Source organism: Salvia splendens, chromosome 6, assembly GCF_004379255.2.
Source record: "Salvia splendens isolate huo1 chromosome 6, SspV2, whole genome shotgun sequence".
Taxonomy (NCBI): Eukaryota; Viridiplantae; Streptophyta; class Magnoliopsida; order Lamiales; family Lamiaceae; genus Salvia; species Salvia splendens.
In genome coordinates, this window is record NC_056037.1 from 18,491,335 (window position 1) to 18,505,740 (window position 14,406).

The 14,406-nt window shown below is 36.4% G+C and overlaps 1 protein-coding gene across 1 annotated transcript; it reads right to left on the minus strand.

Annotated features, from left to right (window-relative positions):
• Positions 1-7,978: 7,978 nt before the first annotated feature.
• On the minus strand, positions 7,979-9,847 carry LOC121808916 (probable pectinesterase 29). The gene is made up of 5 exons (XM_042209475.1): positions 9,666-9,847; positions 8,962-9,121; positions 8,670-8,882; positions 8,316-8,557; positions 7,979-8,126 (listed from the first exon to the last, which is right to left on the minus strand). The coding sequence occupies exons 1-5, from the start codon at positions 9,845-9,847 to the stop codon at positions 7,979-7,981; spliced, it is 945 nt and encodes a 314-aa protein (XP_042065409.1).
• Positions 9,848-14,406: the final 4,559 nt, after the last annotated feature.

The window sequence follows — 14,406 nt, forward strand, 5'->3', positions numbered from 1 at the left end:
TAATGATAGAGGGATCGAATAATATTCTCAGGGGTTGTTCGATTTGCAAAATTAAATAGTATGTATTGTGTTTTGTTCATGTGATTGAATCTCACAATCCAATCTTTGACTACGTCTATGATTATTTTGTCTAACAAACCGAACAGTCGCTTAATGCATGTAATTTCCTAAAAATTATATTAACCCATGCAATTAAGGTGATTAATAGTAACTGTCATTTGCACCACAACAGATTCGAACATACGCTTCTATCATATATATTGAACTTACGTCATTATAACACTGCAGTGGAGCTCATTATACGCAAATTGTTGGAATTAGTTTTTTTCGTTACAGCTATCGTTTACTCCAACAACGGATAAAGTTCGATCATAAAATTATAACAATAGTATTAATTACAAGGGGCTTTATCACAAAAAAAAAGTTTAATTATATACGTAGATCTTTTAAAACAATGTGATGTTTCTGTCCCAATAGTAGAATTCTCATTTCTTAAAGCAAAAACATGGTTGATTCTGTTATATGACATTTCATAATTTTTCGGCTAACTAATTTTATTTATTTTTTGTCGCATTTCTTAATTTGTATTGAGTTTGTTGAACTCAAAGCATTTATCGTTCAACATTGTGAGTGAATGGTCTTAATTAGGGGTGGAACGGTACGGTATACCGTAGTGAGAGTGTCATACCGCATACCATACCGAAAGTAGCGGTATGACAAAACATGGCGGTCACTAGAGGATGTCCTCCACCGCAGTCTGTTAGCTAGCTAGATCCACTGCTCTTCGGAGCACAGAAACAATCTATTTCAAGCTTTCTTATGTTTTCAGTGCTCTGTTAATTGGTTGTTCGGTGAAGATGAAGTGAGAGAAGCGTTTTAGTAAATCAGATCGAGATATACTTTATGCTTTTTGTACCTTCACTTTTCATGCATCTCCACTCCCGTCTAGGAAATCTCTGCTCCACAACAGCATATGTCAGGTGCTCTCTCCCCCATCAATTTTTCTATTAGGCATGAGCATCTCCAATGGTTTTAGGCCAGTCATAGGCTAGCAACAACTCCTCTTGCCACATCATCATCACTAAAAACTCCTCCTGCCACATCATCAGGATAAGTAACTAGACAAGCAATAGGCTAGTCACAATAAACAAAATTATAAAAAATAAATAATTAACAATCACACAAAATACGAATTAAATTTACGACAAAGATACGGGAAATTCAATAATAATATTTAAATTAAAAAAAGTACATTAATTAAAAAAATTACATTAATTAAAAAAAATCTAACCACGAGCAGTCCTCCGCCACAACTCTTCAATTAAATCCTTTTGGAGTCGAATATGAGCATCCACTTGGCGCATGTCGGCATGTGCCTTGAGGCGGACGACTTCATCGTAAGGTACCCCCCTTCGTACATTGGGGGCGGCCACGCCGTGGCTTGGGCTGGCTTCATTAGCATCGTCATTGGTCCAACTACTTAGTTGTACACCTTCATCTTCGACAATCATGTTGTGAAGGATAATACATGCGTACATTATATCAGCAACGCAGTCGACATGCCACAAACGCGTTGGGCCCCTAATTGCCGCCCATCGAGACTGGAGCACACCAAATGCCCGCTCCACGTCCTTGCGCGCCGACTCCTGCCGTTCCGCAAAGTAGGCCTTCCTCTCATCTGATGCACATCTGATCGTCTTCACAAAGACGGGCCACCTAGGGTATATCCCATCCGCCAAGTAATAGCCCATATCATGCTGGTTCCCGTTGGTGATAAAAGTGATGGTCGGACCGACGCCCTGACACTGCTCGTTGAAAAGGGGCGACAAGTTGGAGACGTTGAGGTCGTTGTTTGACCCGGCTACCCCAAAATAGACATGCCAAATCCACAGCCGGTAATCAGTTACGGCCTCGAGGATCATCGTGGGATTCTTTCCCTTGTAGCCGGTCGTGTAGAACCCTTTCCAGGCAACGGGGCAGTTCTTCCACTCCCAATGCATACAATCTATGCTGCCCAACATCCCGGAGAACCCATGCTTCTCCCCGTGCATCTGCATCAGATCTTGGCACTCTTCAGGGGTAGGGCTTCGAAGATACTGATCATAGAATATTTCAATGAAGCCCTGACAGAAATACTTCTGACAATCCAGGGCAGTCGTCTCACCGATGTGGAGGTAATCGTCCCACATGTCTGCCGCGCCTCCGTAGGCCAACTGCCTGATTGCCGCAGTGCACTTTTGTATAGGTGTGTGGCCGGGTCTGCTAGCCGCATCATACCTGAATCGAAAATACAAATATCGACGCTCCAAAGCATCAACGATACGCATAAACACTGCCCTACGCATCCTAAAACGCCGCCTGAAAAGAGGTGCCCCAAACCGCGGCTCCTCCGCAAAGTAGTCTTCATATAGCCGCTGATGTGCAGCTACGTGATCCCGATCAATCACTGCTCGTCGGTGGACAACGGGTGGAGGTTGAGGTACCGCCGGCTGCAAGGCCCTTTGTAGCAACCGGTTTATCTCGCGGGACGTATAGGCCTCCAACTCTTCGTTCATTTGTCGTTCGTACTCCTCAGCATCCCCACCACTACCACCACTACTACCACTCGCGTTACTCATTTCACGTTGTTGCTCTTGTACAAAAATTAAGTGAGAGAGAAAACTCGTTAAAACAAGCGGTGCGAATGAAAATGATGTGCAAATCGCGTATATATATTGTTTCGAAAATTAAAAAAAAAAGTGTTGGCCGACCGCTCGCCGATCGCCCGCCTACAATGGCGGCCAGCTGACCGGCGAGCGGATCGGCCAGCGCCCGAGAATCGGCGTCTGCTCGCCGATTTGGTGCTAGCCGACTCCAATGGTTCGGCGAGCGGACCGGCCAGCGCCGGGAATCGGCTAGCCGGTCTGCTAACCGCAATTGGAGATGCTCTTATAATATATGTAAACAAAAATTAACATCTATATTGGGTAGCCTAGTTGGTTGGGGACATGGTCTCTTGTCCAATGTGTCCCGAGTTTGAATTTGTCTGACCTGGTGTTTTACTCATTTTTATTCTCTTCAACTTTTTTCTTCTTATGTCTTTCTATTTATGCTGTCATTCTTCTTGCTATTTATTAAGCATAAGTGTATATTTTTGTTTCTTTTTATTTTTTATTTTCTTTGGAACATAATTTCTTTTCACTTAGCAATTGCTTTCTTCCACCATTATACTCATAATAAAAAATTTTAAAAATAATTATTGTATTCTAGTATTTGTTATAATTTTTATTTTTGTTGATGTTTTCTATGGTGACATTTAAACATCATAAAAAATTCGTTTCCCTCCATTATATAGTCAAATATTGATTATTTCGAACTTCCGATGTCACGCACATCGAAAAATCCTATAAATATTAACGATAATTTGGGCCTCCCATTTAAATTTTTTTGGCTTCGCCACTGGGTGCTCTTATTTATTTAATTATTTTTTCATGATGTTTGTTAGTTTTACATATTTTCCACGTTTCGAAGCTATAATTCATATTTTACATGCTTTCCAAGTATGGAGGGGGTGCAATTAAATACTCCCTCCGTACTTGAAAATTTGTCACCTATTTCCTTTTTCATCCGTCCCTAAAAATTTGTCACATTTCACTTTTACCATTTTTGGTAGTGGACCCTATATTCCACTAACTCATTCACACTCACATTTCATTATAAAACTAATATATAAAAGTAGGACCCACATGCCACCAACTTTTTCAAGTCACTTTCTAATACATTTCTTAAAATCCGTGTCGGGTCAAATGGTGACGAATTATGAGGGACAAAGGGAGTATTAAAAAAAGTTAATATAATTAGTAAGAATTAAATTAAATAAAACTCACCTTGTCCCATTAAAAATGAAACGTTTTCCTTTTGGATTGCCCAATTAAAAATGAAACGTTTCCTAAAATAGAAACATCTCTATCTCTACTTTTAGATCTCTCATACTTTACTCTATCTTCATTAACTCACAAAACAATACTTCCTCTGTTTCTTCATAGTTGAGTCATTTTTCCATTTAGAGAAGTTTCTTCATAGTTGAGTCATTTCCATATATAGTAATTATTTTCTCTTTCTTACTTTACTCTGTCTTACTTTTTTCTCTCTACTTTATTTACTTTCTACTTTATTCTCTCCACCTTTTTCTCTCTCTTACTTATTTTATCTATTTATTCAACACACTCAACATTATTTTCTTAAATTCCGTGTCGAAAAGTTTCGCCTCAACTATGGTGAAACGGAGGGAGTACTAGATAAAACCCCATGCGGATTCCCAAATGTTGCATATTTAATGGGGCGGGAGGAGTATATTAATTAAAAATATAGAAATAAAAAAGTAATACTACATTAAATAGCAAATATTTAAACTCTATAAATATTTCAAATGTTTATTTTGATATACAATTAATAAGATGCTACTAACTTTAATACAATATTTATTGAAAACTCATATTTATCTATACATGGAAGGGGCCATTTTGCTATTTCCAGCTCGATTATAAGGAATATTTAGGCTCTCCGGATGGCCGAGAAGGGGTGGTCGACCCCTCCTGCCTCGCGGGATCCACCGGTGAATACTCCCTCTGTCCCATAAAAATTGATCTCAATTTTCTATTTTTGTATATTTGATAAGTTTTTCACTTATGAGGCGAGGCACATTTTTGCTAACAATACTCGAATTATTGTTTTGTTCTATCTCTATCTTACTTTGCCAATTATACTTTAAAACTTGTGCCGTCCTTGAAGTTCCTCTTTTTATAAAACAGAGGAAATATATCGTATCATATTTTAGTTATGTTGTGATAAAATAGAGTAATTGTGTAATCGACAAACGAAAGAACGTAAAGAAGACATAGAATTTACGTGGTTCGCCAATTGGCTACGTCCACGGGCAAGAACGGAGAACAAATTGTATTATGACTGTTGTTACAGATTTAAGATCCGACCACAGAATTATGTGCTCTACTAACATATAAATAGGCACACATGAGATCCTATCCTAATTAGGAAAATAAGCCTATCTCAATTAGGAAACAGAATCATATCCCAATTAGGAGACAAATTCAAGACATACTAACAAATCTCTACCTTGACTTGAATCCTCCTTCCAAATGCATCATCATAATACCAAACAAACAAACTTTTTCATCCTTGCCCCAAATTTGCCCTCCACGGGCAACTAACAGCTCATGACCTCAACATTACGCAAATCCAGTAAACTTTTGTTCAAATTTTCCAGATGATCCGAAGGTGCATACCTTCCTAATTGCGTAATCGAAATAAATGTTGCTTCAGGAGCAACTTGTTGGTTAGAGACTTCGTCATGTAAAGACTCTCCAACTTCGTCCAAAGGGCAGCAGCAGTCTCCTCAGCAGTCTCCTGCTCAGCAACTTCGATGATAACATCGTCAGACATGCACAACATGATGGTCGAGTGGGCATTTTCGTCTAAGGTTGTCCACTCCTCATCATCATCCATTGCCTTCTTTGTTTTGAGCAGCGCCCACAAACTCTGTCGCTTCAGCAAGGATCGCATCTTGATCTTTCATAAGCCAAAATTATTTCTCCCGGTGAATTTGTCGACCTTCACGTTCAAAGCAGACATCTTGATCGATTAACACAGAAACCCTAACAGATGCGGAATTCAAAACCCTAGTCCGAAAACCAGGCTCTGATACCAGTTGTCAGGATTGTCGGTGTCGACAATATTAGTTTGATATTGTCCGCTTTGGGTCTAGCCCGCACAGATTTATTTTTGGGTCACTCCCAAAAGGCCTCAAACTAATTGGGGTTGGACAGGAATTATATACACCTTCCAACTTCCCTCAAATTTCCGATGTGGGATAGGTTTGTCCTCAACAAACCTCTCCCTCAAACCGAGACCACATCGAGACACATTACTGGCCCGACTCAGATTTGTTAGGATCGTCGGCCCCACTCGAACATGGGTCTCTCAGACCAGACCCGACGCCAACCTGGCTCTGATACTAGTTTGTTGGGTTCCCGGTGGTGCACACCCGAACTCCACATTAGTATGATATTGTCCGCTTTGGGCAAAGCCCTCACGGTTTTGCTCTTGGGGTACTCCCCAAAAGGCCTCATACTAATGGAGTTGGGGAAGCCCATTTATATGCTTGCAACTCTTGTCCATTCTCCGATGTGGGATATGGTTTCTTCACCACAATTCACCACAATCCTCCCCTCAAACCAAGACCACAAGACCAAGACCACATGTCTGTGTCCCATGTTACAGGTCACCAGGTCACCACAGGTCTTGGTCGAGCTCATGCAGAGACATCGGAGAACTTGCAAGCGCAACCCACCGAACCTGTGGTACATTAAGGAAGAAGGTGGAGCTGTGGTAGCTTACCTACTGCTCTATGTAGATGACATGCTAGTAGCAGGAAGCAGCAAGGAAGAAGTTCAGAAAGTCATGAGCATTCTCAGTAAAGCTTTTGAAATGAAAGATCTTAGTGGTGTTGGCAAGATTCTTGGCATGAGCATTGTCAGAGACAGAAGCAAGAAGGAAATTTGGCTGAATCAGTCTGCTTATGTCAACAAGTTAATTGAGAAATTCAAAATGGGAGGAGCCAAGGCAGTAGGGACTCCAATGGGGCAGCAGTTCAAGCTGTCAAGTCAGCAGAAGCCAGAGAGTGAGGATGAAAGAAAGGAGATGCAGTTAATATCTTATGCTAATATAGTTGGCAGTATCATATATGCCATGATAAACACTAGACCTGATCTAGCTCAAGCCATCAGTGTAACTAGCCGCTTTATGGCAGATAATGGAATGCAGCATTGGCAAGCCTTGAAGTGGACTCTGAGGTATTTGAAAGGTGCTAGGGGTTTTGGTATTTTGTATAAGAGTGATGCAGTGTTGGAAGGAGAGCCTTTGGTGGGTCACTGTGATAGTGATTTTGCAGGCAATCTTGACAGCAGGAAGTCGCAGACCGGTTACATCTTCACACTTTATGGTGGAGCTATCAACTGAAAGTCTGGATTGCAGAGCATGGTGGCTTTATCCACCACAGAGGCCGAATATATGGCATTGACTGCAGCAGTGAAGGAAAGCTTGTGGTTGAGAGGCATTGCAACTGAGTTTGGTGTGGAACAGAAGGCTATTCCAATAGGATGTGATAGTAATGGTGCTATCAGTTTGTCAAAGCACCAATTCTTTCATGAACGTAGTAAACACATAGATGTGTGTTATCACTTTGTGAGAGAAGAGATGGAGAAGGGGAACATTGTGGTGTTCAAGGTGGACACAGCTTGCAACCCGACTGACATGCTTACAAAGCCGTTGCCTAAGGAGAAATTCAATTTATGCAAGAAGCTGGTGGGCATGTGTGAAAGGAGCTAGTGATCTCAGAATCAAGCAGTCAAGGTGGAGATTTGTGGACTCACTGTTGGCTGCTGGATTCGAGCTCGGACCAACTCAGAAAGACAGTGTTAAAGTCGCGAGTTGGAGGCACGATTTTAGGCAAGTATTGAGCGCAGTTGAGAGCCGTCAGTTTTGATTAGTTTAGATGATTAAGTCTTGGCCGTCCGATACAACTAGCCGTTGTATCAGTTGTAACAAATCTTTGAGTTTGTTTACTTCGTCGCTTTCAGATGTGTTTCCCCAATTTGTAGTTACACTCAATTGAGTCTTGTAGATCGATCAAATTCAATAAAGGGTTTTCATTGTTTCCCAGAAATTATAGTGTTCATCGTTTATTGTTTAGCTTGATTGATTTTATCATCCTCGCCAACAAGATTCAAATTCGAACCGTTATTATCGTTAGAAATATGTAAAATAGAATGAAAGAGAAGGTATAAGTACACTAGAACCAAAATTGAACTCATTTGTAAAGAATATATTGCCCATACTCAATATGACTAACGTACACGTACAAATCATACACAAAATTATGCTTGTATTAGTATGTATTTAGTTGAAATTTTTAAACACTCTCTCAATCCATCCACGTTAGTTTATCAATGAAGGAAATGGTGGCTAACTTGTTAGCCTCTTCATCACTCAACTTCTTCGCCCATCCCACTCTCATAGAACTTCTCGAACCTGGACCCTTACATTTATGCTCCGATAGTGACAATTGATTCCTGCAAGTACATATTCGAATATTAATTAGATGTTTATGGATGAAAAATGATTCTGATAAATTCTTTAATAATGGATATATTCTGATTTGGCATACCATGTCAAAGCTAGTGTGCAAAATCAGAAATGACTTAAACTTCAAAAATTTACTAGCAAATAACCCTAAAATTAAAATGAGAATAAGTGGTTACTCGTTGCCGGAGCTTTTCCAAGCATTCCATCCTTGAGGGACAATGATGTCGGACATTTGTGTGTTGTAAAAGAGGACTCTAGCATAATTTCTCCATGGCCTTCCAAGATAAACCTTCCCATCCCCAACTATGTTGCAGTTGTTAAACACAAACCCGCTCCTATCATTAGGGTTCTCTCTCCCTTGAGCTGTAATGAATCCTATTCCATTATAGGTTCCCGCAGCTACTGATATAGTGCAACTCTGCAAAGAATCAAGGTGTTTAGTGTGACTGATTATGCATTATAAGATTGAGTTTTGAAGGATTATATGATCAAATAAACACGAGGTCTATGAAAGTGGATACACTAGTTACCTCATACAAGGACTGGGCATCACCAAATATGAAATCTATGACACCTTCTATGGTGCAACTTTTGTAGTAATGTCTGCCTTGAGCATCCCATAAGGTGTCTTGCAATCCGAAGAATCCGCAGCGGTAGAAGGCCGATTTGTCGCCTTTAATTCGCGCCGCCACCGCCTGCTCCACCCGATTTCTATTATGGTTTGGGGGAGAGTTGTAAGAATTCTGCACATGCCAAATAGTTACTAAGCTAATAATCCAACATGAAAGAACTTAATTAGTTAATGCCAAATATGTTTATTACCACGAACGATAAGTCCCGGGCGATTGTGTAGTTAGCTTCGGAACTGAAAGTAGCGGTTGCATCAATAGCGCCATGACCATTCCACGAAATGACGGTGTCGTTAATTCCTGTTCCTTTTAGGATTATGAATGGCTTATTCCTAGGAATAATCACTTGTTCCCTGCACAAATCAATATCGTTTATAAAAGAGTGAGGCGTGATTGCCTGTAGAAAAAAAAATATTGATAGAGACTCAACTACTTTATAATTTTATAGACATCAAATTCATTTGAGCTAAAAATAATCTTTGATAATTTGCATAGTTTTAAAATAGAAGAAAATAGTACTCCCTCTGTCCCAACTAATATGGTACACAACTTTTGGGTACAGAGATTATAAAGTTGTGTTGAATAGATTAAATAAAAGTAAAATAAAACAGGAGAGATAGGAGAAAGTAATGTAGGTGATGAAATAAAATAAGAGTGGTTGAATATTATATTTTTTATTAAAAATGGAAATGATTGTGTTGGGACGTCTCAAAAAGAAATACGACCCAACTTAGTTGGAACGGAGGGAGTATGGTTTAAGCCCTAATAGCTTCTCACTAGTTCCAGCCCTTAAGCGTGAGTATCCCAGCGTATTTGGAAATGGAGGGGTTCGGGTACGCATTAGAACACTATTAATTTCGGGACAAACTAAAAAGAAAAATGACTATTGTTACTGACCTGTAAATGCCTTTTTTGATGTCAATGGTAGTCCATTTGGTGTTGTCGGAAGGAACGGAATCAATGGCAGCTTGTACGGTTGTGAAACCACCTCGCGTCGATTGATCAACCACGATTATGGCGGCATTAATCGAAGAAATTGATGACAAAAATATGCAGATGCACCATTTAAGAGATGCCATAATTTTTTCTGTTGAATGTAGTAAACCAATACACCTTGCTCTATTATTACTCGAATGATTAATATGTATATATACTCAGTTGAGTATACATGTGTACATGTTAGGATTTAATTTTGAATTCAAAAAAACATGGAATAAGCTTCATAATCTTGTTCATATATGCTGGTCTTCATTCCTTTTTTTCATCTACAGTCAAATGTTTGATTTTTTTTTTCATAATTATATTCTTTTTTTATTACCTTCCTAAATTATGTTGAATTTGATTTCAATTTAGACCAATATAGGCAGCATTTATATGACATTTGCACAATAATATTAATGCACCCAACAAATGTACGTTACAAAAGCAAAATACTAAGCTAAAAATGGTGCATAATTAAAATTGAATTGAATTATGATGGATATAATTTGAATTTCAAACACAAGGCAAGACCATAAGTTTTCAATTGTGTTTTACATTTAAATCCGAGTATATATGTTAACAAAGGAAGGTGATCATACAAATTCTAAATATTGTACAAACTCCAAACCATGATCTGGACCGTTAGAAAATGTCAACAGATGATAAAATAATAGCAACAGAAATGTCAACGCAATGTTGACATTATGTTGATATTTTCTGTTGCTACTATTTTGTCATCTCTTGATATTTTTAACAGTCCAGATCATAGTTTGGAGTTTGTACAATATATGAGTTTGCATTTTATCACTACCCTACCCTGTTAACAAAACTATTATCTAATTTAATCGATCTATGCATGATCGAATTAATCGTACGCACAAATAAAAGCATCTGTGGTAGGTTCCTATGAAAAATAGAAAATCTTAAGTTGGTTTTGATAAAAAAAAACTTTAGGTTAGTTTATAAAAATTACTCCCTCCGTCCACAAAGAATAATTCCATTCGTGGACGACACGAATTTTAATGAAAAATTAGTAAAGTAAAAGAAAAAAAAAAAGTAGATAAAGTAACAAAAATACGAAGAAAAAGTTGGTAAAGTATGAGAGAGAGGAAAAAAATGAGTAAAGTATAGAGAGAAACTTTTAAATTTAGAAAAGAGACTATTTTTCATGGAAATCCTAAAATGACAAATTGAAACTATTTTTCGTTGACGAGGAGTAATACATTCTAATTCTACTAAAAAGTAAATAAAGATACCAACCCAATTAATTTCTTTTTGTCTGAGTAATTTATTTTAGAATTTTATTTCATATTTTGTAATATACATAATACTATGGCAGGGTTAATTATTATATTTAATATTTTTAACTTGTAAATTTGTATATTAAACTTAAAATATTTTATGTGCGAATACACCTATGAAAAATTATGAATCCATTTAACTTAGATGCATAATTCAAGTTTTACGGATCAAGTTTATTTCTAATTTCTTTATTGCCAATCTTTGATAAATATGTTTTTAGATAAAGATATTTAATTTTATTTAATTTTCATAGTTTGATGTACATGCCTTTAAAAGAACATCTGAGTAAATTAGTCGTTATATAAAACATAAATAGAAAAAAAATGTAAGGATATTATAGTATATAGACATTATGATCCATCCTTTAATAATCCTAGTTAGGCTGACAACTTTTGATACCACACAATAATTCAACATGAATCCACACGAAATTAATAGGTTTGGGTCCGGTTTATTGGGTTTGGATCCTTAATGGATCGACTCAATAAGAACCTGAAATTTCGAATAGGATTCGAGTTGGATCGGTTTGGATTTCGGTTATCCGATAAGAAATAAAAATATTATACTTTAGTTTTATTATTTAGATTAAAATCATGTTAAGGTTTAATCATCTTATGACAAATTTTAATTGCGTAAGATCATATTTTATAGTTTAATACTCTTCTGTTCCAACTAATTTGAGTCGTATTCCATTTTGGGGTTTTTTTTTTAAATTAACTTCATATATTTATATCATATATATGAAGGAGGAAATTACAAATCAACTCCTATAACAAGGAGGAAAGACAAATTACGCCACCCAGGGTTCGAACTCGAGACCTCCAGGATGGACGCGGTATCCAGCACCCTTTACCGCTAGGCCAAGGGGCTTGGATTCGTATTCCATTTTGGGTTGTCCCAACTAAGTTGAGTTATTTCTTTTTTTTTGACAAAAAATAAAATACTCATTCACTATTGCTTTATTCTATCATCTACTTACTCTCTCTTTATCTTACCTATTGTAATCTTATCTCTTACTTTTCAACAAAATTTCTTATTCTTCGTCCCAAAAAGTTTTGACTTAACTTGGTTGAGCCTGTGAGCCAGCTAGGGGGTGTCGCATTTTGACCGTTGAAAATTTATTTTTTTTAAAAAAATGATAACAATAAAAAATTAGTACTCCATCCGTTCCACTGTAGTTGAGTCATTTCATTTTCTGTACTCGTTTTAGAAAATGATAATAAATAGTTAAAGTAGATAAAAAGTAAGATAAGAAAGAGAATAATGTAGATAAGACTCTTATCTACCTTATTATGTCACTTAGTTTACTCTCTCTCTATTTTAACTATTTATTATCATTTTTCCAAAATGAGTGCAGAAAATGAAATGACTCAACGACCGCGGAACGGAGGGAGTGAAATTTTACCACTTCCCCGAATATAACCACTTTTTACCATTTTTTCTTTTTTTTAATTTTTTTAATTTTTCCATTTTTTCATTCTGCAACTCATTTTTCCATTTAAATTTCTAAGATATAAATTATGTTTTTTTTAATTTCTAGGATTTTAATTATGTATTTTTTAATTATTCAATTTTTCATATTTAGGATTTTAATTGGTAACTTTTAATTTTGTGTTTTAAATGAAATATCCAATTCATATTGCTTTATTCTATCATCTACTTACTCTATCTTTATCTTTCCTACTTTAATCTTATCTCTTACTTTTCAACACAATTTCTTAATTTTCGTCCCAAAAAGTTTTGACTTAACTTAGTTGGGTCTGTGAGCCGGCTAGGGGGTGTCTCATTTTGACCGTTGAAAATTTATTTTTTCTAAAAAAAATCAATAACAATAAAAAATTAGTACTCCCTCCGTTCCGCTGTAGTTGAGTCATTTCATTCTCTGTACTCGTTTTAGAAAATGATAATAAATAGTTAAAGTAGATAAAAAGTAAGATAAGAAAGAGAATAATGTAGATAAGACTCTTATCTATCTTATTATGTCACTTAGTTTACTCTATCTTCATTTTAACTATTTATTATCATTTTTCCAAAACGAGTGCAGAAAATGAAATGACTCAACGACCGCGGAACGGAGGGAGTGAAATTTTACCACTCCCCGAATATAACCACTTTTTACCATTTTTTCTTTTCTTTTTTTTATTTTTCCATTTTTTCATTCTGCAACTCATTTTTCCATTTAAATTTCTAAGATATATATTATGTATTTTTTAATTTCTAGGATTTTAATTATGTATTTTTTAATTATTCAATTTTTCATATTTAGGATTTTAATTGGTCACTTTTAATTTTGTATTTTAAATGAAATATTTTTTAATCAGTTGCATATTTTACCTGAAAAATGATATAATGACTAGTTAAATGAAGAGATGGCTAAGAAATGTAGGATTGCAAGTATCGTGTCTTCATTAAGAGGCGGAGTAAACAGTGACGTGGGGTGAAATAAGAGCCAGGATTATTGATGACATGAAGCGCGAAATTTTTGGAGTTGGAAGATGTTGAAAAATGATTGAAAACCATTATTTATTGTAAGTAACTATACTAGTAGAATTATTTTATTAAAGAATAAATGTTATTTAAATTATACTTTTAGTTGACTTTTTGGTCAATTCCATATCTTGTAAAAGTAGCTAATTAAGTAAAAAATTTGTACATTTCTCAACTATCCAAAACAATTAAATTTTTGATAAAATTTGTTATTGAAATCATACTCTTTAGATAACATTGTTCTATATTATAAGTATCGATTTCTAGATAATTGTTATGTAAGTGGTGAAGATATAATAACAAAAAGTACAAAGTCAACCAATTTCATCAAAAATTTAACTATAATGGTCAATTAAGAAGTGTACAAAAGTTATGATCTAATTAGCTACTTTTGGAAGTTATGCTATTGACTAAATTCAACCAAAAATTATGGCTTAAAAGGATAAATTTTTCTTTATTAAATACTCCATTTGTCTCAGTACTCTAGTTAACACATTTCCTAAAATGAAAACATTATTTTCTCTCTAATAAACCCACAAAACAAAATTACATAAATGTGTTGAGAATGAAATACTTCACTTAGAGCATCTCTAAAGGAGGGTAAATAGAACGATAAAGATAAGAGCATCCACAGTGGAAGCCCGATCTCGCGCCCGATTGCGAGAGATCGGGCTCGGGCGTCGTCGGGCAACCACTGCAGGCGCCCGAGGACGACGACCGAAAGATCGGTCTTCCCCTTCAGGTGCCTGATCGGGCGCCCATTGTAGAAAGAAGCTCGAGCCCGATGTTGACGGTTTTGCAATTTTTTTTATTCTTTATTAACCACTATAAATACCCTAACCCTCATTCACTTTTCACACACTACACA

Coding starts and splice junctions, on each gene's coding strand:
- LOC121808916 (XM_042209475.1), bottom strand. CDS start 9,847: ATGGCATCTCTTAAATGGTGCATCTGCATATTTTTGTCATCAATTTCT. Junction 9,122..9,665: donor ATCAAAAAAGGCATTTACAG/GTCAGTAACAAT, acceptor TGATTTGTGCAG/GGAACAAGTGATTATTCCTA. Junction 8,127..8,315: donor TGGAAAAGCTCCGGCAACGA/GTAACCACTTAT, acceptor ATGTACTTGCAG/GAATCAATTGTCACTATCGG.